Source organism: Brachyistius frenatus, unplaced genomic scaffold (genome assembly GCF_029030835.1).
Source record: "Brachyistius frenatus isolate BFR_SWC_R1_liver_20210118 unplaced genomic scaffold, ASM2903083v1 Contig_97, whole genome shotgun sequence".
NCBI classification, from domain to species: Eukaryota; Metazoa; Chordata; class Actinopteri; family Embiotocidae; genus Brachyistius; species Brachyistius frenatus.
The window spans coordinates 983,591-1,009,443 of record NW_027210696.1 but is presented as its reverse complement, the minus strand read 5'-3'; the positions used below and the strand labels follow the sequence as shown (position 1 = coordinate 1,009,443).

General features: G+C 42.6%; 1 protein-coding gene across 11 annotated transcripts; it reads left to right on the top strand.

Moving 5' to 3' along the window:
• Nucleotides 1-498: 498 nt before the first annotated feature.
• Nucleotides 499-24,770, top strand: c2cd5 (C2 calcium dependent domain containing 5). 11 transcript variants are annotated; one of them, XM_069711199.1, is made up of 33 exons: nt 499-1,105; nt 1,549-1,657; nt 2,597-2,683; nt 2,829-3,000; nt 3,087-3,182; nt 3,412-3,567; nt 3,657-3,894; nt 6,291-6,451; nt 8,104-8,328; nt 8,746-8,834; nt 9,161-9,196; nt 10,822-10,930; nt 12,797-12,850; nt 14,979-15,093; nt 15,265-15,363; nt 15,513-15,624; nt 15,760-15,839; nt 16,562-16,748; nt 16,935-17,099; nt 17,930-17,974; nt 18,551-18,691; nt 18,772-18,835; nt 18,944-19,005; nt 19,104-19,202; nt 19,357-19,446; nt 19,550-19,628; nt 20,179-20,268; nt 20,364-20,432; nt 20,761-20,793; nt 21,097-21,198; nt 22,470-22,663; nt 22,747-22,893; nt 23,011-24,770. In XM_069711199.1, exons 2-33 carry the CDS (start codon nt 1,568-1,570, stop codon nt 23,134-23,136), a joined length of 3,612 nt encoding a protein of 1,203 aa, XP_069567300.1. In that variant the 5' UTR covers nt 499-1,105; nt 1,549-1,567; the 3' UTR covers nt 23,137-24,770. The 11 variants fall into 11 exon arrangements, with proteins under 11 accessions (XP_069567300.1, XP_069567301.1, XP_069567309.1 ...); XM_069711200.1 differs by lacking the exon at nt 20,364-20,432 and having other exon boundaries at nt 501-1,105; XM_069711208.1 differs by lacking the exons at nt 9,161-9,196; nt 20,364-20,432 and having other exon boundaries at nt 502-1,105; nt 21,097-21,228.
• The last annotated feature ends 1,083 nt before the right edge of the window (nt 24,771-25,853 follow it).

Genomic DNA, 25,853 nt, shown 5'->3' with positions numbered 1-25,853 from the left:
GACGTAAAATTATTAGTAACTTTCATTTACAGTTTTCTTAAATTAGACACCAGAATGAGTGCTGAGTGTAGAAACATTTACAGTACAGAAAGATAAGACTGCATAACAATAGAAGTGAAATGTGGCTCTTGTATTTTTACAGTACAGTAAATTATGAACCTTCATCTTCAACCATGAGGCGAAGAGGAAAAGGTGCATTTTCGACTTAAAAATATATTTTTTTACAACTGCATAGACCAAATGCAATTACGAACACACTGTCTGTTCGACATGTCAAAATTGAGCAGTTCCACTGTTGATAACATTAATATTGATGTATTAATTGGTCTATAACGAAACCAGAGAGTAAAAGCCACGCACAGTGAAACATTGGACAGCTTGAGCTCACAGACTTTGAGTTTGCGTCCTTCTTACTAGAGTCACCTGGATGAACCGGATTTTAACATTGCGCATGCCTACACCAACCTCAATGCTGCCTTTCAGGAATGTGGTTTTAACCGCAACGATGAAACGTAAAACGCAGCGAAACGGATAAAAGTGTACTCTTTGTATTGATTTAAAAATATCTATATATTTATATTTTCAGTGGGGACAGTTTGCAATATGCCTAATGTGTTTTTTGTTTTTTTCCCCCCCTAACCGGAGCAACATCCGTGTACCGTTTGCAAGGTAAAGTAAAACGTTACGCGGGGTCCTTGAACGCAGCACGCGGTAACGCCTGGAAACTCATTCATCGTGTGGCTCTTCAAGCTAGCCGTTGTCTTTACGCGCTCACCTTGTTCGTGTAATAACTACATAAATGCGTCGTAACGTCAGTCGTGCACCTGCGGCGGTCTTTAAGTAGTGTGCAACGCTTAAAAAAAAAAAAAAAGGGAATATTTCTGACTTTGAACGACGCTTTCCTGCCGGACGGGACCAGCAACGTGTCGTGTTATGGGAGAGACACGGAGGTCAGACGAGCGGTCGGCTGTCAACAACAATGTCCGAGTAAAACCAGCGTCATGCCGCTCTGACAGCTGTCCGTCCACCCCGCGGCCCTGGTGAGGATGAGAAGTGTCTTGCACCACGAAGCAGGACGCTTACTTTTGGTTATTTACACAGCGAGGTAGGTGGCTTTTTGCGGCGTGATTGTGGGGAAAACATGGCCGATCAGGTAAAAAAAAAAAAAAAACAACAACACACCAGCGCTGAAGAGATTTGTCACCGCAATGCAGTTAAGTGGCTTTCCGTGCTAGCCTAGCTTTGCTGACATAATCTAGCTCACTGATGGTCGCCGTCGTGTTTGCTTGCAGTTCAAAGAGGCATTTAACAAAAACAAAACAAAAAACTTCACACCGAGTCGATAAGCTATTTAGAGTTAAGCTAGTTTAGCTGAGGGGGAGGTAGCTTATTTTCCGGTGAGCTTGTTGAGAGAGTTAAGGGGCTCTTTACGCTGTCACCAACATATGACCTCCTCCTCCTCCTCCTCCTCAGCAGGCGTTGATTACGGTACTCGTCGGCTGGAAAGCCACTTTAGCTTCAATGTTGTCGTTCGGTATTTGTTCACAGATCGACTTGAGACTGAATCATGCCTGGGAAACTGAAGGCCAAAATTGTGGCGGGGCGCCACTTGCCTGTGATGGACAGAGCCAGTGACCTGACTGATGCCTTTGTAGAGGTAAGCGAATTGAGCCTCTGCTTAGGAAGACATTCACACCTGTAACAACATATATGTTAGAAGAAGAAGAAGAAGAAGAAGAAGAAGAAAAAAAAGATTCAGAGGCTGGGTTCAAAATCAAACATGTCGGACATTTATTCTCGCAAGAAGGAGCAAAATACATGCACACTCAAAAGAGAGGTGTCCAGCATTGCTCAACGTCACTCCTCCTTAGGGCAGCTTTTATACTGTGTGACTAAACAGTTGACAGTCCCCCCCTCCCCACCATCCCCTTTGTATCTGCTTTGTATGGTAATACTGAGTTGGTTGCAGGTCACAGGATAAGGACGCAGGGGACTCGTCAATTAGATGCGGAAAGTAAAACAAAAGGAACTTTCCAGGAGTCACTTGCAAATAAGATGACCACATAGAAACTTTCCGGAGCCACATGCAGACAGGAAGAAACTAATTTTTTTTTCTTTCCATCAATATAATATCAATATGTGCATTATAATTAGAGCTTCAACTATTAATCGACTAGTTGATCTACGTAAAAACAATCCCCAACTTTTTGGATAATTGATTAATTGGTTCAAGTCATATTTTTTTTTATTTTTTATGAAATGCTAAAATTCTCTGATTCCAGCTGAATGTCAATATTTTAAGGTTTCTTTAATCCTCAATGAAAATAAACTGTATATCTTTTGGTTGTGGACTGTTGGTCGTGACAAAACAACACATTTTAGGCTGCACGTTGGGAAATACTGATAGACCATCATTCATAAATTATTATTATTATTTTTTTTCACATTTAAAGAAAAACAGCTAATGGATTAATGGTGAAAAATAATCAACTGATTAACTGATAATCAAAAATAAAAGTTAGTTGCAGCCCTACATGATATGTTTTTAAAGGTAAATTTCACATTTGAAATATATCTTTTACCTTTTATTTTACAGGTGAAGTTTGGAAACACAACCTTCAAAACAGATGTTTGTCCCAAATCCCTCAATCCACAGTGGAACTCAGAGTGGTTCAAGTTTGAGGTAAAATGCCTGCGAGCTCTTCTTAAACATGACAGGCAGTGGTGGTATTATTGAATGCATTACAGTGTTTCTAACCACACCTTATGCAAGTGTTTTATCTCTGCTCCCTTTTCTCTTCTGTCCCTCTTATTTTCTTGCTGCACAGGTTGATGATGAAGACTTGCAGGACGAGCCACTGCAGATCACAGTATTGGACCACGACACTTACAGTGCTAACGATGCCATAGGGAAAGTTTACATTGACATTGACCCGCTGCTGTGCACTGAGGCTGCTTCTGTCATCTCTGGCTGGTTTCCCATATATGATACCATCCACGGTACAAAAATCATAATCTCACTACGATAATCACAACTTTTACATATACGTTTCTTATTGCATTTTCTTTCCATTATTTGTCATTAGGTATCCGCGGGGAGATCAATATCCTTGTCAAAGTGGAACTCTTCAACGACCTGAACCGCTTCAGACAGTCGTCGTGCGGGGTCAAGTTTTTCTGCAGTATGTCTGGCTTGACTTTTGGGTCACAATACTTCATAATTAATTCATTATCACAATTAAGCGCGGCAGTTTCTCGCTAAGAAATGCATAAAAGGTCTTTGATTTGATGACATTGTAATTGTAGTGTTTTAAGGATTAAATTTATGTTCTTATGATGAGCGCACCAAAGGAAAATGTGTGACTTCCATGATCAGCAAAATTAAAAGCTGTGTCTAATTTTGTACGTCAGCCACATCCATTCCACGGTGCTACCGAGCAGCGATGGTGCATGGCTTTGTGGAGGAACTTGTGGTGAATGAAGATCCAGAGTACCAGTGGATCGACCGTATTAGAACTCCCCGGGCCTCCAACGAGGCTCGTCAGAGGCTCATCTCTCTCATGTCGGGTAAGAAAATTCACAGTAATTGTCAGAGGAAGACGAATTTGGTTCTCCCTCTCTCTTGTTAACACCTTTGCGTGTTACCCCCTATTCAGGAGAGCTGCAGAGGAAAATAGGGCTAAAGGTACTGGAGATGGGTGGGAATGCAGTGGTGGGCTACTTGCAGTGTTTCGACCTGGAGGGAGAGTCGGGCCTGGTGGTCCGGGCCATCGGCACCGCCTGCACACTGGACAAACTCAGCTCGGGAAGTGCCCCCAACACCAACACACACATGCACCCAAACACAGCCCCTGCTTCCAATGCCTGCAATTCCCCCTCTAAGGATGGAAAGGAGTGAGTATGAACCAGCAACACAAGCATGGACAATACCTCTTTTTATGCGCAAGTTTCACTGCAAACCAACTTTGTGAGAATGGCGAAAGATGATTGGTGTGTGCATGAGAGGGGGAGAGTGTGTAGACGAAATGTGCTGTATATTGGTTTGTGTAGAGTCTAGCACTTCCCCCTTGTGTGTGTGTGTCTCAGTATTTATGATTCCCCTTTGTCGTTTGCGTGTCTGTTTTGTCACGTGTAATGCATCACAAAACTAACAGCACACGACATAACCTGAGACACACACATGTACAGGACACACACACAGCCATCCTCAACCCCCCTCCTCCTCTGTCTGCTCTCTTAGACCGCTCTTGCATGGCTTTCCGCTCTGCCTCTGCATGTTCTAGCGCTGCGTCTTGTAGTGGATATCGAGCACACGTGTTCTGCTCAGCATCTAACAGCGCGTTTCCTAACTTTGTTCTGCTGTCCCCACCCTAAGTGTTTTTTTTTATTTTTTATTATCCAGTTAATGTAAGCATAACTACAGTTGAGTGCATGTGTGCCTTTGATTTGCATTTATACTTCATATTTGAGTGTATGTGTATAGATTGTGTGTACCAGGGATGTAAACACATGTTGGTAATGAATTTAATGAAATGTGCAAATATAGGTATAAAAGGAAATCCCAGTACAATAATACAATTTATTTGGCCCATTATTTATTTTGTTATTTTAACTTGTTTACAATTCCATTATTCACACACAATAAATATGTTGTTACTATTACTGCTACTCTTGCTTAACTACTACTACTACATTTGATTATTTAACTGTTTTGTCAGTTTTGCCATTATTATTTTTATTTTTCAAATTTGTGGATTCATTGATTTGTTTATGTTTGTGCTTTTGGCCTTATTTTAGTATTGTTATTTGTTTCAATTGTTTTTGTCTGTAGCCATTTACACTGCAGTCTTTGCCAGATCTCTTTTTTTGACCTCAACAGACTTACTTGGCTTGATAAAGGGTAAATTACAAGGAGAAAAAAAAGGAAGAAAAGGGCTGAATAATAACTAGAAAATGGCGACACACACCAATCACACATTCCCAGAGACGAAAACAAAGTCTTCAATTCAGATCACTTGTCAAAAAGCCAAAGATCAGACATTTTAAAATAGTGTAAGACAAGAGGCTTTGTTTATATAAATAATCAATCAAAAATGATTGCTGTTTGAATTTCTGTCCCTGGTTATTGCTTCGATTGTAATTGGGACTTTTCACAGGAGTCTATTTTTCTAATTTCTTTCCAGGCTACCCTGTCTGAATACTCAGAGTACCTATAAGCCTGTTGGGCCTTTGCCACCTTTTCTGTTGTGTTTGCATCCCTGCTCTGCACATCTGAGACGGAGATCTAAAGCTGAGAGCTATGCATGGGTTTCCTGTTGCTTTCACATGACTTATAAATAGAATAACAAGGCAAAAAGTGGGAGTAAAAATAAGCCCTCTTTTTGCTGTTCTTTTCCTTTTTGTCTCCTTTTTCACTACTGCAATGTTGTGTTGGTTTTTGTGTGCGTCTCTCTCTTCCTCTCTGCCTACATTCGGACCGGGACGTTTCTCACTGCTTGTGTCCAAATCGGTTCTGCGTCCTCCTCTCTTCTGTCTGTGTGCTGATTGGCCCAGGTCTCCCCTTGCCCATGGATGCCGCTCCACCCACAACAGCCCAGTGCATTCGGCCTGCAGCTCCCAGAGACTGTCCCAGAACTTCTCTGTCTCTGTTCCCACACTCATCTTCACTGGTACGCAGAGGCAGGGAAGGAAAATAGGTGCAGGAGAAAGATGGGAAATACAAAGAGATGATGGTGATGTTTTTATGGAAGGAGGGTAGTCTGGATAGTTTGATAGACATGTAGTAGCAGTAAAGCTGTTGTGTAGACAGAGGCATCAAGACAAAAAAAACAGAAGGCAGACCGTCATGATGCTTAAGCTTTAAATCCGTCCACTTATCTTTTTCCGCTTATTACGGGTCGGGCCGTCAGGTTCCCAACTGCAGTCACCTAAGCTTCGCTTCACTCTACTGGGGACACATGCTTCAAATCGTCATCCGCTGTTGTATCCTACCTTTTTGTGTTTTACCGTGTTGCTGTCTTTAGTTTAATTTGTGTGTGTGTGTGTGTGGGCGCTTTCCTTTGTGTTTAATTTTTGCTTTTCACGCTTGCTTTTTCGTTCTCCAGCCATCCGTAGCACCTCAAACACACCTCACCCACAGCAAACAAATCACACATTGAAAAATCACCTTCCCATTGATAACATTGACCCTCTCTCACATGTACACACACACACACACACACACACAGTGCCCAGAGGGTGAGGTGGTGACTGACATGTCTGTGTGTGTGTGTGTCATGTTCTCCTGGCAGCCCGGTATTTGGTGAGGATCTGCCCTCGTCATCCGGCCCGCCCACCCCTTTCAGAGCCCTCCCCACTTCCTCCTCCTCTCCTCCCCCCTTCTCTCCCTCCAAGCCATGCAGCCGCCAGTCCTCATCATCAGACACAGACCTCAGTTTGACGCCCAAGACGGGTAAGAATACTTGCCCCCCCCCCCCCCCTCACCCATTCTCATCCCTCCCTTCTCCTGCACTTCATTGTGGTGCTACTGTGGTGGTTTTTCAAATTTTTTGTTTATTCATTTCTGTATTTTACATTTTTTTTCATATTTGAGTTTAACATTATTTTATTGTAAATGGTATTCTAAATATATTTTTGGGCCTTGCCCCGTCCTCCACCTGTCCTCAGTGGCCTGATGTGTCTTCTTGTTTCACACTATTGAAAAAAAAAACACAATTTGGCTAAAAACATTTTCTTCACCCTGTGAGGACACACCAGATCTCTGGATTTGTTTTGTGCCCCTGAAGTTGTTGTCATAGAAGCACTGTGTCTCAAGCGGGTTGTTGTTGATCTAAGGTCACATCTTCATCAGCAGCCGTTATGGTTAATCATTGAGGAAGCGGTAAGTTTGGTCAAACTCTGCCCAGAGGTTCAGCATTTTATCACAGTCCAGCAATAAATGCCACATAACCTGAAGAACTTTTCTACCCCGACACTCATGATTGGACCAGCAGTCCCCCCGACCCACACCCTCCTCCTCTGTTTCCGTCTCTTTTCTGTTTCGTGTTTCCTCTACTCTTCTGATCTTGCCTCTCCTAGTCTCCCATTCTGCTCCTTCTCCATCTCATTACTTCTATATCCTTCATTTCATTTCTAACTTATAGTTTCATTTATGTTAACATTCTTTCTGCTTCTTTTCCTTTAGAGTTGGAGTGATTCACATTTTACTCTCCTCACTACCAACATGTTAGCCTACAGTATCCGATGATGTTGAGTACCAACTTATTAGAATACCTCATTAAAAGAATGCATTGGAATCACTTTTATGTAAAGTAATTGGAGGCCGTGGATTCTGTGACACTAAAAACGGAGTTGTCTATCTGCAGTTAATAAATTGGTACAATTAACAGAAAACAAAAGAAGTTGATAAAACTGTATTTCGTAGTTGATACGTAACCTGCTTATTAAGGTCGGTATTGGCAACTCCAACCCTGGCCAGTGTCCCTTCTTCACATACTTCATTTCTCTATGAGAGAGGATCAGAAAGTTCAGAGACCGCTCCTGTTGGGCGCAAACAGAGCAGGAGGAAGCTAAAGCCCTGGCGAGTGAGTACTCCCAAGTTTCTTTGTCTTGGACATGGCTGTTCTGCCCCTGTTGAAATGAGGACGTCACGCTCAACACTTTGACCAGCTCAGTGCTTAATTGCATTAGATCTTCTGAAGCATTTCAACGGTCTCTGTTGCCTACGTACTTATGAGTTTGCCATAAAATTTGATGTGTGTTCTCTCCTCAATTCTTTGAAGACATTGCAAATGTACACGTTCCACTGCTCCCAAAAACGTGTGTAACTCAGGTGTTGATTTTGATCAACACCTAAGGTGACGGTGACGTAACTTGGAATACTTACTCTCAAAGCTTATAGTTTGTGCGCAACACTGACAGAGAGACGGAGCAGTCTCTGAACCTCTTGATTGCCCCTTGTATGCTTGTGTCCACTTTTTCTTCATCCCACTCTTCTCCTCTGCCTCGGGTTGTTCTGCCCACTATCTCATTGCGCTCTGCCTGTCCATTGTCAATATGTCTGTTTTTCTCTGTGCACCCTCCATCTGTTTCTCTGCTGGATAGAGGCGCCCCAGTCAGTGAGACGCAGGCCCGGGATCTTCCTCTGCCCCAGCTCCCCCACCCTCTTCACCGACACTCTGTCTCTTCCTGGTTGTGGCCCAGTGGGCTGTGTTCACAACTCTGCTCCCAGAGCAAGCACCCCGCCCCCTCCCTCCTCCGTCCACTCAGACACTACCTTGCTGAGAAAGAGTGTGTCCTTCACTGAGGACCTGCTGCTGGCAGCCTCCGGTATAGTAGGACTGCTGTGTGTCATCAAGCATCTTGTATATTGGGTCAACAGCAGAAATGCTCACATCCAGATCGTCTTGACCACTGTTTTAACTCAGCATGTGTTGTATAACTGCCCTGAGCTCACTGTGAGACAACACTACTCACCGAGTCCTGCTCTGGATTTTTTTTTCACCCCGGCAAGTGGTTTGATGTGTTTGCCAGTGCTCCTACAAAAAGAACTAGAGTAAGCTAGTCGAAGGATGAGGATAGAGCAGATTTAATTTATTTACTCTTAAGGTGTTGTGTGCAGGTCTGGCGGTTGCTTTCACTTGATTTGTCACAATAACATTAATGCTGCAGTGTAATAATCAACAGTCTATTGACGTGTATCTGAAAAGTGACAAAACTGAAGCCACACTCTTCTCCTATGATCAGGAATGGGCAGCGGGGGCAGCACCGGGAAGGAGGCGGGGCCCCTGAAGACCCTGCTTAGACAGCAGACGCAGACTGCTCTGGAGCAGAGGGTACGGTGACACTCAACGCTCACACTTGCTCATACATGTATTTACTGGCTCACCCTGTGTGCAGACATTTGAGACTGGAAATCGCAGCAAGCTAAAGCATGGCATCTTTTGTGCTTAGTGCTTTAGTGCTTTAACATGCAATTTGTGTTGCATATCAGCCTCAGATGTCCGCACCCGGGGCCGCACGCTGCTCTTCATACAGCTGCATTCTTTGTGAAACATTTCTAATTTACACTGGTGAGGTGTCATTGTTTAACGGGGCTGGGTCTGTTTAAGACCAAGTAATATTCCCTCTCTTTGTCCTCTCGACCGCTTGTGCTACTCAGGGAGCGTCTTCTTCTGGGTTATTGTTAAACGCCAGGGTATGTCCCATCAGTGTGACTCTCTCACTCTCCACCTTTCCCGTAACACCCTGAACAAGCTGATGGCCACCACGCAGTCTGAGTCAACTCCTAACCCGACCCTCCTCAGGTGTTTGTAGATCTCAGAGAGGTAGTTGCCGGGTTGAGCAACATGGCAGCTGGTCCTTGTTAGACCCTGTTTGTGTGCTTGCTCAGCATCCTGCGCACCTTAAAAGATTTACAGTCATGTTAGCTTGGAGGGCCGGAGGCTCGGAGTTGTGCTCCCTTCATGTCTGAAGGGATGTGTGTGACTGTGTGTGTGTGTCTGGATTCCTCCCTCCTCTTTGACTTCTTTCCCCGAGTCTGATTTTGATTTCCTGTGTCAACAACGGGAATGAGCACACTCACCTCATCACCTCATTCTTGCCTCCTGGCTCCGAGTGGGAGGAGCTGTCTGAAATTAGTTGCCATCTTCCTTTTGTTTTTGTTTTTTGAGTAATGGACAAGAAAGAAAATCGTGGTAATCTCGCCTGATTTCTGCCCACTAAAGCCATCCATCACGTACCAGTCCTGCATGGTTGGAAATCACAGCATCCCCATAGGTTTTTCTGTAAAGGTGGTCATCACTTCAGCTTAGAACAAATTTCAGAGATGCCAAAATGCCATCCCAAGTATTTCCAGCTTCTCTTGTCAGTGAATGCATGGATTTGCGTCATATTATTTGACTGGAGACAGAGGAACAGCTGGATAGAGAGGCGCATGTAAAACATGGTACTGATCCTCAGCCACTAACTACGTTGTTTGTGTGTGTGTGTGTCTTTCACTGTCAACTCCAAACCTAATTAATGCATGTTTGTAGATTTGAAAGGATTGAATTGATCACTAAATTATTGATGAAGAAATCAAGGCCTCGTTTACAAAATACTTCCTCAATCACTTCCAGATCTATTTGAAATGCTCTTGAGTTTTGTGTCTATGAGTTTCAACTTGAATGGAGCATTTGGGAAATCTGTGAGGGGAAATCCTGCATGAGGGAATTCATCACACTCGACCCTTGTTGCATGTTGACACTTATCCAAACACTGTTGTCACTGCATTCTACAAATAACAGCTAGTACATAGTATTTGGGACTTTTTCTTGCAATATGCCTAGGGTGACAACAAAATTGTGAGTTTGATGTCTGGTTCTGACTATTTTTTGAATATCTTTAGTTTTGTGATTAAAGCTACTGCTAAAAATTTAGATTTAGATGTTTGTGCATATAATTATTTTTATAGTGTTTCTGTTGAAAGCCCTTAAAAACAATGTTTCAAGAATATGAATTTCATTTTAATGATTGTATTACAACACAAAGGTCTTAAATGCCGGTGTTATATCCTTTAACAAAATATATGAAAGTAATATTTGTACCTACCTAGCCAAAACAGAACATGGAAGATTTGAAGAGGTACAAAAGGAAACATTTGAACTCAGACACTAACATTATAGACCTTTTAATTATGAAAAATACCATCAAATTTGGAGCCATAGAACTATTAAAGCAATAAAATAATGTCTGTGTCCCTATATATAATAAGTAATACTGAAAAAGGCCAGAGTGTTTTTTCCCCCTATGTAAGTGATGCAGCTGTTTTTTTATCTGCAGGAGTTCCCCTTCTTCACCTTGACGTCTTTCCCACCTGGTTTTCTGGTTCATGTTGGTGGAGTGGTCAGCGCTCGCTCCGTCAAATTACTGGACCGCATACACAACCCTGGTGAGTTTAGCACACACAAACACGTGAGGTCCAAATGTAGCTTGTCCATTGTCCCGTGAAATGATATAAGTGAGCTCCTCCATTGACCCACAGTGTCACGTGAGTGTCTGGTCTTGCTGCAACTGGCCGTTAGTCAATGCTGCCCATTATCCTCTTGTGTTGCAGTTTTCCTGTGCATGGTCAGAGTTCCAATCTAATTGGTTGTTCAGAATAAATTGATATTGAAAGACTTGAGTTGTGTTGAAGTCCTGAAGCAGGTGAAAGCTGTTCCTGGTCACACTGATAGGCTGCAGCTGTAATGCTTGCAGGACACACATGGAAATAAACATTAGGATAGGCCATCATCACCTGCGTAAAACAGTTCTATGGATAGGGGCAACTTTCACCTCATGGTTTGACTGACTGGGTTTGTGTATTTGTCTGTACTGGTCGTGTGTGTGTGTGTGTGTGTGTGTGTGTGTGTGTGTGTGTGTGTGTGTGTGTGTGTGTGTGTGTGTGTGTGTGTGTGTGTGTGTGTGTGTGTGTGTGTGTGTGTGTGTGTGTGTGTGTGTGTGTGTGTGTGTGTGAGAGAGAGAACTCTGGTCACTGTGTTGTTGTGTGTTGTGGTGCTGCCCCCTGGGGGTGAAGTGTAGTACAGTGGTGCATGGCTCCAGTCTGTTGCCTGCTACTTCTGTTGTGTGGTTGTTAGCTGCACGGCTCAATATGGTGAGCTACTGTGGTGTCATATATACAGTATGCTCTGCCGCCTTGAGCTTTTAGATATATCTGTGTTGAACACTGATGTGTTCTTTTGTTTTATATATATATATATATATATATATATATATAGATATACCTCCTAATGAGATTTATGTTGATGAGAGTCACACATTACCTCTCCAGGCGACCACCTGCCTGTTCACAGTGTTGGACTAGCTGAGTATGTAGCTCAGTCTAATGGTCCGTGACCTCTCTGAATCAAGTATGTCAGAGCATTTAGGGGAATGGGAGTGCTGATGAATGTTGGCTGGGTTAGGATTAGCAGGGCTCTTTTCTGAAGTGGACAGGGGAACCAAAGCAGACTAGCCAAAACAATCTTTAAAAGGATAAAGGAATGCAGTAATTTAGTTTATTCTTATCTAAAAGAGTGCAAATGAAATCATTTTCCCTGATCCAAACCACAGGTTTCACTTTGAAACCAATCTGGAAAGAGCCCTGCTCACTGTTGCTATGCCGTTCAACCACAGAGCAACATCAAAGGTACCCTGTGGAGTTTTTGACCACAAGTAGCACCAGGAACAATGTTTCTACTGGTGCGCCACTGCTTTGTTGGCATTGTTTACACACATGCAGGTGATGTAACATAGACTTTATTAATGCTATTCCGCTGATCTACAGTGAGTGGCGGTATCAAGCACTGATTTAAATTGGTAAAACATCAGATTTTATGTTTAAAGATGAATGTTTGTTAAACCCCTGAAGATGCAACACGTTACATTCCTTAGCATAGTGCATCTTAATATAAGCATGTTTGCTTACAAGAAAACTTCACAGGGCACCCAAAGTTTCGAGCGTATACTATAGTTAGTGCTACTGCATGCTCCTCTTTGTATTATATAGCTTCTCTTCTCCTTAAATCTTTTTAAACAATTTTAGCCTGAAAGCTTTTACTCATCTCTGTTCTCCTCTTTTCCTCATCAATCTTCTTCTTCTTTGAGATTGTTTTAGTAGGCCTGAATTTAGTTTGTCTTTGCATAGTGACTGTGAAGTGCTGTCTGTCTTTGCATAGTGACTGTGGAGTGCTGCTGTTGTGCTGTGCTTGTTTGTTAGACTGTCTCTTCTTTTCTTTTTCTCTCTTTTCTGTACTAACGGTGTGTTCTGGCCCAGCCTTGGGTAACACGCGCTCATACAAACTGCTAGACTGGAATAATGTCACTGCAGGTATTTCCCCCCTTTTACTGCTCTCACCCACGGGAGTGATGGCAGCTCAGTGAAGTTAAGCTTGTGTCCTCTTACCCAGCTCTGAAATTGAACCACTTTAGAGCAGCTAGCCTAAATATCAACAAATAAATTAAAGCGAGTAGCGTAGCGCTGAAAACTGATGAATTCAGTGAGCTGCCACCCTCCTTTCTCTAATCTGTGTGTGAGTGTCTGCTGAGCTGAGTTAAGCATGCCCTGTGTCCCCCACCCCACCACATCCAGCCTGGCCTGGCTACCCCCCACACCCAGCTCATCCCGCTGCACAGAAGAGCTGCAGCTCTTCCCTAACGTTGTCCCAACGCTGTTTCTAATGCTTCCTGAATCGGCATTGTGTCAAACCTGTCTAGACCAGAGGAGGTTTAGGAGGTTTATACTCTGTGACAAAGAGCCACTGACCGGGCATGTGCCTCCCTAACCCACCGGGCCGTATTCATACTGCGAGAGAGAGAGCGAGAAGGAGTGATGGATGGATGGATGCATGGAAGGTAGAGTTGATTGGGTGGGTGCCAGTTGAGAAAAAATTAAAACCGGATCTGGGTTGTATGATGGGGATGGAGGGGGAGGAGATGAGCTGTAAGGAAGTAAAATTCTCACAATTCTCGAACTTAAAAACTCGACTAGATTTGATGGACTCTGGTGAATGAATATGGCCCTTCTCTGCCCATGAGCACGCACATGGTCATGAGCGTGCACGTTGGTGAGCCTGTGCCTGTATGACATGCTGCTTCTGGTTTAAAGGAACCCACCTGATGCCTGACCATCAGTCATCATTATTCTTCTCTTCAGTTTCATTGCTCTTTCTTTTCCCCTCATTCACTCCTCTCCCCTGTCTCACACACCAGTTGAGTTTCTCTCTCTTTCTGGGGCTCCGTCAGCATGTTGTCCTCCCAGGGAGTCATGGGGTGCGGCTCAATACTCTAATGTAGCTTTCTTCGTGTCCTCTTTGTTCAGCAATCTACAATTACCAGATTAGTGAGCTATAAACTCTCAGCTTTCACGATTAGGCTCTTCTGAACAATGCCAATAACACAGAGGTGTTTAGAGCAAAGCCTCATAAGACTATTGAAACACACCCATGGTTTAGCCCAAAGTATGATGAAGGCTCAATCCCTTTGAATAGGGAATCATTTTTACGCCTCGGGCACAGTATCATCTGCTATACCAGCTTACAAGATTTTCTTTCTGAACCACCACAGCCAAAATACTTAACGGGTAGTGGCTGTGTTTCTGTCCTGTATCCTTTCTGTTAGTGCAGCTGACTGAAAGGAGACTATAAGATGAGAGACAGTCAGGTTTTAGATAATTAGTCCCTCCAGGAAATCATGATCTTGGGATCGCAATAATTAATACCAATTCAACCAATCTCTGCAATATTTGTGGCAGCTTGCACTTTCACAAAATCCCCGTAATTCTTCCCCCTTCAGTGTTACATGGCTTTTATACAGCCTCGCAGCTGTTTATTACACACAATATGAGGTGAATTTATATTATTTAAAAAGCATGTAAAGCATGTATTTTTACAGAAGACGTAGCATTTGAGATTTATATAGCAGCCAGAGACTGACTGTTTTGTTAAGCTACATCACTTTTATGCCTAAGAACATTTTTTTTTTAACTATTAGCCCACAAAAAATAAAGACAAATCTGCAAAATCCTGGAGGGACTGGAAAATATGGTCTTAAGGAATGCTAGTAAAAACACGCAACTAATATAACCACTGACTTTGCCTTCATCATTATCCTCAACTTCTCAACTGCCATTCTCAGTGTCACTTTGTTTTACAAAATGATGGTTGGTTTTGGCTTGCTTTGATAAACCATTTAACCCATACGTCACAAGAAAATACAAACTGTACTGTTGGCTGTGTGTGTCTTTTCTGGTCAATTAAAGCAATCAGATTAGAAATCGATTTTGTCTCATTTCCTGTTCGTGTGGTTGAATTTGTGAGGGCAATCTTTTTTTCTTTATGTTTAGTGTTTACTCATTAATATCTAGACTTAAATGTTCAGTGAGGTTTTTCTACATTATACAGTGAATTCAGAAATGTTTTGTGAAAGCTGTTTTACTCACAGTTTGTTTTGTTTTGCAGATGAGCCAGAGACTCGCGATGCCTGGTGGGAGGAGATTCGCCAGGAGATCAAATCTCATGCCAAAGCTCTTGGTTGCCATGCTGTTGTAGGGTACAGTGAGCGCACAAGCATCTGGTATGTAGCACATACACATACATAAATGGAAAAAATACTGCCCTTTTGTCCTCTTGTCTATCTTTGGTATGAAACAGGTTGCTAGTTGTCTTAAACAAACACATTTTCTTGTCCTGTTCTCATTCCCTTCTATTGTTTCTCTTCTGATTTCGCCACCTCTCTTCAACACAGTGAGGAGGTGTGTATTCTGTCCGCATCAGGCACAGCAGCAATCCTGAACCCTCGGTACATGCGTGAGGGATGCCTAGACATCGGAAGCACCGACCACAGGTTGTTTTTGTGTGTCACTTTGTATGTGTTTGAGTCGAAGACTGGGCAATCTCAGTGTAAATTCTTGTACTGTGTGGGTACAGTTTGTTATAGTACAGCTTGGACTGAGTTATGGACACCGATAACATGTGGTCCGTGTTGTTTGGCAGGTTCGAAGAGCCGTCTCCCCCGAGCTGTGGCTTCTGTCACATCCCGTATGATGAGCTCAACATGCCATTTCCTGCCCAGCTCACCTATTGTTACCACTGCAGGCGGCAGAAGGTCTCTAATACCGTACATTTCTTGTTTACCTAAATCAAAGTGCCCTACATGTTAGAGACATGTTTGTTTTTCTAGTATATAAATGAAGCTCGGTGGAAAAAGAAACTGAATTATTTTTAACATTTTATTTTCAAGGTTCCTGATGTGCTATTCACAACAATTGACTTGCCACCAGAAGCAGCTGTCACGGGGAAGGGCTGCCTCATCCAGGCCAGGTAAAACGCCTCACAAACCCACACATTTTGAAAGCCTCCCTTTTAGAATTATTTCTTAACACTGAGAGGAAACACACCAAATTAGCTCAAAAGCTCAGTATGTTCCATCTTGTATACTCAGTCCCTTGTGGCAATTGATGACTTTAATCACGAATATTTCAAGTAACTGTATCACAATTCATACAGTGTAATTATACCAGCAAGATTTAATGCAGTGAACTGTATGTAAACCTAAAAAGACACGAGTGCACCCATGTTTTCTGTTAACATTCCCCAGCAGCAGCATGTAGCCTGAACAACATGCCTCCTCAAGATGGACCCTTATTTGAAAGACATTGATCACAATGAGTTATTCAGTTATTCAATAGTAGCAGTATAGAGCTGTTTTTCTGTGAGTGGGTCCCTGTTTTGTTTTGTGCGTATGACCACAAGACAAACATAGATTTAGGCATGCTGGTGGTGCAATGCACAGTCCTACCAATGATCTACAGGTGGCAGTAATATGCCAACAAAGGCAAGGAAGAAGAAGACGACAAGCTAATAAACATGGACGCACAATGCTGGATTTAAAATTCTACTAAAAGTACTAAGAAATTGCCAATTTTGTATGAGGAGGGAAATAAACAAAGCATTTCGGGGAGTAACACTGAATGTAGACATAACTTTTGTTCACAAAGAATCTCCACAGGACACCATTGATGCCAATACTCCCTTTCTTCCAGATTGTGTCGTCTGAAAAAGAAAGCCCAGGGAGAAGTGAATGCGACGGCCATCTCCAACCTGCTGCCTTTCATGGAATATGAGCTTCACACTCAGCTGATGAATAAGATGAAGCTGCGGAGCATGAATGCACTGTTTGGCCTACACATACAGATCAGTGTTGGGGAGAACATGCTCCTGGGTCTAGCTGTAGGTTAACATTTTAAGCTAACAACTTAGTAAACCATGCATCTGTTTGATGTAACTCAGTACATTAAGTGTGTGTGTGTGTGTGTGTGTGTGTGTGTGTGTGTGTGTGTGTGTGTGTGTGTGTGTGTGTGTGTGTGTGTGTGTGTGTGTGTGTGTGTGTGTGTGTGTGTGTGTGTGTGTGTCCAGTCTGCTACAGGAGTGTACCTGATAGCTCTCCCTGCACCAGGGGGTATCCAGATCGCAGGAAAGACCCCTGGCGACCTGAGCAACGAGCATCACATCTTGACCATCCAGAAAAGGATCAATGACACCATAACCAAGAACAAAGAGCTCTATCAAATAAACCCTCCGGTGAGATTGTTTGTACAATTAATCTATGGGAGGTGAGCTTTGTGATTAAGTTTGCAAACTCGACCCCGGTAGGCCAGTTTTCATTGAAAAGGGGGTTTCTTAGCACAGCGGTAGCCGTTTAGGAAATTGTGACTCCTGTTAGCCCCCAGACCACGACAGAGTCAACGTGAAACCCTTCAACACAAAAGTAAATCCTGTAAATAGAAGGCCTCGGTAATTTGTTTCCACCAAAACCTAAAAACAGTTTTTCAGGTTTTTCAGGGGGCAAATCGAGAATATTCTCGAGCATGTATGCGTACTGTACATGATTCCAACAATCCGGGGAAGACTTCCTGATAGACTTCCTCAACAGAAAGGCGAGGTTGCAGTTAAAAACAAAAATACAAAAAGAAACCACAAATTTGAGCAATAAAGTTGTGTTGACTAATGAAACGAAAGTCAACCTCTGTCTATACGTATAGAGGAAAGTGACGAAAAAAGGAAAAGGTCATAATCCAAAGCATACCACCTAATCTGTAAAACACGGCGATGCATGTTTGGACATGGACCTATGGCTGCCAATGCAAACAGCACACTTCATGTCTATCTGTCCAATTGCCCGTAAGAGTTGAATGGACCATATCATTGATGTAATCCTTCTCAAATTAAATCTGAGACTTGCCACTTTAATGCGGTATCCATTCATTTATTTTAAACTGTATGTGCTGAAGCACAGAGCCTGAAGACCAGGAAATGTTTAACTGTCCAAATACCTACACTCTGGACTGTATAATCTGTTCTCTGTCAGTTGTGATAAACTTACCCCTCTTGTCTCTCTCTGATCATTAAAGAAATTATTTGCCCTGGACCCTGAGGTGTTCTGCGGCATAAACATGGTACTGAGCATGCCAACTTTTAGCTGTGAGACACAGCAAAGCATGACACATATTTCACTCTATTAATCGCAATACTGCATCACCTTTACTGTAACTGTATAACAGCTCATAACTGGGGACTTTTGGGAGCAGGACGATGAGTAACCAATACCAGAGTCGCCTCTGGGGGCAACTCACTGTAGACTCATTTTAACTGTATTAATGTATTTGAATTATGACCATCTATAATGCCCAATCACACTCACAAGGGTATTTTCATGGTGTGTGTGTGTGTGTGTGTGTGTGTGTGTGTGTGTGTGTGTGTGTGTGTGCGTGCGAGATTGTGTGTGTGTGGGGAGGGAGGTGTGTTTGCACCACTCTTTACATCTCCAGATTCACACTCAAATTAACACCAGCCCTGTGTGTTTATCAGTAAAGCTGACTGGGTGAGTGTGAGCATGTGGAGTGTCACTAACATAGTCATTCTACTAGCTGTGCGGCCTGGACAGATGTCTGATGCAGATGTGGGCTGCTGTGGTGGTCTGGTGTTCACCTTGACGTACCGTCCGCTCAGATGTTGTGTCTCTTTGCCGGCAGGAGCTGACGGAGGAAGGGGGCGGCTCTCCGATCCCCGAGCCGAGGCAACGATCCAGACTTTTTCGCTCCCACTCAGAAAGCTCAGACGAACTGTCAGAACTGGATCTGTCCCATGGCAAAAAGGACGCCTTCGTCCTGGAGGTGTGTATCTACGCAAATCGACTCACCTACAAGCAAATATCTCTACAGAAAATAGTAACTGCTTGCAATCTTTCCCATAGATTGATGACACCGATGCTGTGGAGGACATCCACTCCCTCCTCACCGACGCATCTCCTCCCGCAGGTATGTGCTTTACACCGAGTCCGCAGCAGTTACAACACATCGTTATGCACTTCACATGCTCAGCAAGTTATCTCCTGATTATTTCTGCTTCTGCTTTTATGTCTTCAGGTTTCTACAGCTGCAACACTGAGATCATGCCTGGGATTTATAACTGGACTGCTGGAATACAGGTACAACTACAATTCCCAACATATTTATAGCACCCCTTTGTGTTTTTTTTTTTTTTTTTTGTAACTTAATGCTTTGTCATTCATTACCTGTGTCACAGATGTTTACATCGGTGAGGGTCTTCAGGTTGAACAATGTCAATCTTACTAACCAAGGCTTAAACAAGATCTTCACTGACCTATGTGAAAATCTGCTCAAGGTAAGAAACCTTTATTAATCTGTTAGAGGTGCCATGTTTATCAATTGAACTGGGCATGTGACGCACCGTTCCTCCCTTTGGAATAGTGCCTGCTGTGTTTGTGTTTGGACTGAGGCGTTACAAGTCTCCTCTAATTCATCATGTTTTGTTTCAGAGTTTTTACTTCAAGCTGCGCTCCATGATCCCCTGCTGCATCTGTCATCTCAACTTCACCGTAGCCGTGCCAGAAGAAGAACTCATACAGGTGCGATGTTTCAGACCATCTCTGATTCTGATAGTACAATTTATTTACTTTTTTTTTTTTTCTCATATGCACCACTATTCCTCTCTCTCTGTCTCCCTGCTAGGTCGCAGTGACAGCCGTTGCCATGACGTTTGACCAAGACCAGACTCAGGAGAAGCCACCGGAGAAGCCCATCACCAAAGGTCTGTCTGGACAGAGAATTTTATTTATTTCTATAAATACAATTTTTACCCAAATTGTCACCGAAAGTCATGAGTATCTTTATGCGCGTGCATGCAGTTCACCATAGCTCAGCTTAGTTTCTGGGTGGCTATGGGATAAAAAAAAAAAAATTGCCGCTCCGCTCAGATGAAGGCTCCCTGTTTTAATACACAGTACTCATTAGTCAAGCATTAACAGATTTTTTTGAAAGGAAGATTTTCCCATATATAAGAGAAATACTAGTAACTGCATTATAGCTTGAAACTGGATCTGTATCTCTAGAAAATGTTTCAGCATTATCTCTGTGGAGCTGCTACTTGACTCCAGAGTCATGCAGTATCTGATCTAAGATGGGCTAATATAGATATTGTGCAAGCAATGACACTGTATGCAGAGCCATTTAAAAAGGCTTTTCGAAGTTAGTTTCAGTAGCAGTGAAGTAGGAAAACACAGTTTGGCCCATGTTGCTATAAACAGGGTAACCCATTTCGTGATCATCCCTTTTGTTGTGTTTTTTGGTTTGAAATCTAGGCAATGAGACTGAAGAGCAGCTGCAGTTTCCCCTGGAGTTGTGCGCAGACTCGTCCTCTGCCAACACGCAGCCGTCCTCCAAAATCTCAGGTATCATTTATTCACTTCTTTAAGTTCCTCCTTGACCTCCTCCTCTGCACTGCTTCACTAACAGGCATTGCCCGTCTCCTCCACTAACACCTCAGGCACAGTGTCTTTATTCACCCCAGCTGCAAAACTCTGCCAAAATCAGCTGGTTATGGTTCGTTCACCAGGTAAATAAATAGCAATATGCTGTAGCCCAGTGTGTTTGGTCTTGCAGTGGACTTAGATGACATGTGTGACTTTGGCTAGATGAGACATCGTGCTCATGAAGCAGCATGACTTACCCTTCACTCACATTAAATGAACACAAGATCACAGCACAGACTATAGATGGAGACTTTGGATGTACAGAACATTTAGACTTGGGATGATGGTTAAATGCTGGCTTAGCCTCGAGCAAGGGATTGATGCCGAGTTCTCCTGGTTTTCTCCCAAGTACAGAGGTAAATTATGATGTTTGTGTGTGTGTGTGTGTGTGTGTGTGTGTATGCGTGACAGGTGTCCCAGAGAGTACCAACGTCTCATCCAGAGGTAAGCCCCCCATCTCGTCCACGATCCCTCCCCGACACACCTCCCCGCTACCAAAACTACTACACTGCCCTGTTTTGAGTTTTCATCCTTTTGTCTCGGACAGAGATATCCTGCACCGCTCCAAACCTCATCCAGTTTTGTTCTTTTCTGTTCTTCTTCTGTTTGTTTGTTTTTTTGTCTTGTTTTGTTATGTTGTTTTTTTTGTTTTGTTTGTTTTCTTTTCTTGTTGTTGTTGCAATTGTGTATGTTCGGGTGTGGGCTGTGTGCGCGCGCGTTTGTGTGTGTTTTGTGTGTTCTCTCCAGCTGCCTCGGTTGATTACGGTTCCTTTGCAGACAGATGCAGTACCTGGCTAGAGCTGCTTAGGCTGAAAGCTCACACCATAAGACGAGGATCAGTTAAGACAAGTAGGAGGACACAGTCTCTAGCACACTCTGGTGATCATACCCACAAATACAGAACACGGTTTCACAAGCAATCACACATACGCACGTGGCTCACATACGCTCACACACCCCTCCATGCATGCCGCTGGGGGGCGGAGCATTGCAAATCAAGCACCGGCTTTTTAGCTAGAGTGTGAAAGTTGACGCCCCGCCCCTCAGAGGGATCCGCAATCGGCAGCTTGGCTTTAAAAAACAAAGCCTGTAGCCACGTAAACTGTGATGACAAATAAGGGGGAATTTTAAATTCAGTGTGCAGCATTTTTCCTCTTGCCGCTTACTCACATCCGTATGGGTTGCAGCAATTTGTTGACAACTTCAGGAGTAATTGCTTTAATTTTTCTCTGCATTTGCATCAGTGAATCGACTGAAGCTGAGAAAACGTGACATGATTTTAAGGATATACTGTGTGAATGCTGAAACATTTCCTGTCTGTTCTTGAATACCGTGTGCTAATATGGTGGGGGGGCAATGCTTTTCTGCAAAAGTGAGTACGATTTTCAGTCCTGTACACAGTAAGTGTAACGTGTGGCTCTGGTTCCTGCTTTAATGGATGTAAGCCACATCAGGTAAATTTGCAGTAAGATAATGGAGCATCTTTCACACTCTGGCTTGTGCACTCGTGCCCAATTCAGCTTATAGCTGTCTCTGTCCGTCTCCATGTCTTCAGCCTCTTTTGCCAGTGTCAACAGATAGAGATCTTCTCTCATGTACTTTGCTGTAAACACTGTATTGACACGTGTAAACGTCATCAGCTGTGCCCAGGTCTGTCTGTCTGCAGACATCGTGTAACTGTCTATGTTTGCCTTGAATGCATGACATGCATGGCAGCGCGACGCTTTCCAAGTGATTGTTTTGTCACTGCACTTAACACACCACTGGATGTTGATTCACATGTATATATAACACACACACACACACACACACACACACACACACACACACAGACAGCTGACTTATGGACATATTAAATACCAAAGTTACTCTTGCTGTGCGTACGCTGACAGAATTGCATTTTTGCACGCACATTCCACATTGACATCTCTTTCTGCTTCAAACTTCATATCTGCTTTTAATTTTTTCACTATTTTTTGAGTGCTTTCTGCTATCTCCATTCCTTTTTTTTTTTTTTTGTCTTTTTTTTTTTTTTTTTCTTCCTCCCTCCCTCCCTCTCCTCTTGTTTTCTTTTCACGCCTCCCCTCTTGCGCCTCTGCCTGCTCTCTCTGAACCTGCAGTCTCATCATTGGAGCGCAGCAGTCCGCTGCCCGAGGGACGTTCCCGCTCTTTGCGCTCCAGTCGCTCGTTTGGGGGAAGCTCGGTGACCGTGGTGAAGATGACGCCGCTCTCCTTCCTACCTGGGACACGCATCATTAAATACCTTGGGATCATCAACATGTTTTTTATCAGAGAGACAACATCATTGCGGGAGGTATGATCATCCTGAGTGCAGAAAAGATGCTGTGTATTTTTGGCCCCGGGATCATGTTCGAAACATGTGCGTGTCCTCTGCAGGAGGGCGGTGTCAGTGGCTTCCTCCATACCTTCATAGCGGAGGTGTTTGCCATGGTTCGAGCCCATGTAGCAGCCCTGGGTGGCAATGCAGTTGTGTCCTACAGCATGAAAGAGTGCGTGTTAATGGAAAATCCAAACAAGAACCAGGTACCTGCACGTTATTGAGTCACAAGTATTTAAGTTCATACGAAGAGTTTCTGACTTAACAGTTATTAGTGTCCTTGTGGTTTAATCTTGTGTGTATTTTTTTTTTTTCTCCTCTAGGCTCAATGTCTCATTAATGTGAGTGGTGATGCAGTTATCTGCGTCAGGGAAACAGACCAGGAACCCACGGCCTCAACTATAAGTATCGGACAGACCTGTAGTAGCGCGACCGACGGAGCTACATGACAGTGAAACACAATCTGAGTGAAGCCACTCTCTTGAGTCTAGCCGTCCAAATCTTGAGTGATTTATGTTCGCCTTAAAACTCTGTAAAAGATCCAAAGGTTTGGACACGGGTAATAAAGAGCAGTTACTCATGCACTCTGAAACATTCAGTCTGTATTAAAATAGGAGTGATTAAAAACCAGCCAAAGGACCCCTGTGTATCTCACTTTTCCCTCAGTGTTTCAGCCGTCCTTAATGGGGTCACCCACAGCTAGAGTATATTCGCCATCCCTTTGTGTGTGGACGTGAGTGAATTTTTGAGGCAGCTATGACTAATTTGTCCATCCACAGATCAGAGACGTCATTGCAGTTCCATGCCAAAAGGGACACATTTGTATACAATCGAACAATTTGAATGCAGTCAAATTCATGCTCAGTGCTCGACTCTGTTTCGGCCAACTTGCAAATTTAATTTCCATCTGATTAAATCTGAGTGACCAAATTGTGTCATGGCAAGTATTTGAATTTCAACAGGCTGGTGCTCATCCTCAAAATAGAAAATTCAGCAAGGAATGGATATTTTTGAAGCCAGATTTCAAACAATCGACGTAAGTCTGTGATCCATTTTTTAACAGTTATGATGTCTCTTTTATGTTCATATTGATTTTGTTTGAGTGATATTAATTACACAGTATTGCTCACAGAGTAACCTACCAGAAAGTCAAAAAAAAATTGTTCAGCAAGTGTCAAATAATATGATTCTTGTTTTTATTTCTGGTAGTGACTCAAGTTACATGCATCTATGAAAAACAGACCAAGATTACTAATATGCACATATTTTTGTAGCTTCCGAATTTTACGTTTAGAGCATCTAATACCATGTGTTCCAATGACTATTGTATAAATTACAATTACTGGATTTTATTGCTGTATCTTTGGATGGGTAAAATAAAGTGACATAATAGGTTTACTTTTTATTCACTTTCATGTGGAGTGAATGGGCAAATGGTGATGGGTATAATATCAAATGGATATAAATGAAACCGATAAGTCATCTAAAGCGACTCTTTGAGGTCCAACATCATTGTTATTTCATAGGATAAATTCTCTGAGATCAATTTGACTTAATCTAACTTTGAGCTGTGTGTAGCGAAGCAACTGCAGCTTCACTTTCAGCTCAAGGGTCACTTCCTCTTCTTGATACATCTTGCCTTCTGTGACAGATTTCACATACCTTCGCCAAGCTTCATCGCTGTTGCTGTGGTACTTGTGCTCGTGTTCAAAGTCTTTCTGCTGATCTGTCCACATTCATGTCCAGCACTGGCAAAAGCATCTTCTAGTGTCGGTGCCACCTGAAAAATAACTGTAAATGTTCCCTAAAATTGAGATTTTAAGTATTTTTGTAAAACAAAATTTATGAGTCCTTCTGCTCACTTCGCTCATGCAATGAATTCATGTCAGAGAATTAGTGGTACTACAATCTTTTTGTGTGATCAGCAGCTTGTGATCAGTTTCCTATATTTATGTTTAAAACTTGAATGTACATATTTGGATGCTTTGGCTTTTTGACTAGCAGCATGCAGACCCACTTTTTATTGCCATGAATCTGTATGCTTGCCTGGTAAGTCTTGCACAATAAACTCGAGTCAAATGGAGATGCATCTGGTTCTCATCCTTAATAAAATCTGACAACACAATCTTTTCTTGATAATAGTCAACATTTATAAGAAATGTTAGATCCTTGCTACTCTATAAAATGGGTTGATAGTGGGATTGCCGCTAAAGGACTTCGTGAATCTAACGGTTGATGGTTGTTTTTCAAGTTATTCAGAAATGAATGACAGTAAATATCCAGAACGTAATTAAAGAAGGTCTTCAGATTGCCAATTTTCTCCACGGTTAAACCTACCAGTCAAAACCTCAATGATAATCAATTTACAAAGACAAAACAGAAAAGGCCTGAAATTCTCTTTATTTGAAAAGCTGGGATCCTGATGTTTTACATTATTTGTCAATTTAGTGATTAATCATTTATTGTAATTGTTCATTTTCTGTCTCTGGACTAATCATGGTCTGACAGCACATTAATATGTAATTTAAATGTCAGTAATGTATTTATTTTTTTAAATTTGTGCAGCAGAACTAAATTGCTCAGGTAATCGCGATGTCTTGGGGAACCCTTAATCTACATTGCTTTTATAATATTTTGAAAGTTGAATTTTTAGTAAAGTAAACATTTGTTGCTTTTTTTGTATTCTTCTGTTAAAACAGTTTTTTAATTTACATTTATTAACAGTTATTTGTCATGACGTGTTCATATAACACAAGGAAAACTGCAATTGCCACTTTCCATCCTCAAAATAATAGAGATGTTGGAAATGTGAAATAGTTTTTAAGAAATCAAATAGGGCGGCATGACATTACTGTTTGTAAAAAATCAAACGTTAGATTTTTCCGTAAATTAAGATTTCAGATTCATGTATGATTTACTCAAAAAAAAAAAAACAACAACGGTGGAGAGTAACGATCTGAGGTAACGCTCTGTTGTCCCATGTACCGTGAAGGCAACATAACATTCAAAGCAGCTGCAGCGACCTCTTGAGGGCGCTTCGGTGAATCAACTGCCGGTCCGCTACGTGTCCCCCGGACATGAATTTCATTTTCTTTGGACCGCGAAGCAACGAGCCGCCCGACCCTGGCCTCCGATTGGTTGCGTTCGTTGGTTCGGTTGGTTGGGT

Bases quoted from the DNA above. Each gene is read 5' to 3' on its own strand.
- c2cd5 (XM_069711199.1), top strand. From the start codon at position 1,568: ATGCCTGGGAAACTGAAGGCCAAAATTGTGGCGGGGCGCCACTTGCCT. The intron at 18,836-18,943 runs GTATGTGCTTTA...TTATGTCTTCAG, and splicing joins CGACGCATCTCCTCCCGCAG to GTTTCTACAGCTGCAACACT. The intron at 19,006-19,103 runs GTACAACTACAA...CCTGTGTCACAG, and splicing joins ACTGGACTGCTGGAATACAG to ATGTTTACATCGGTGAGGGT.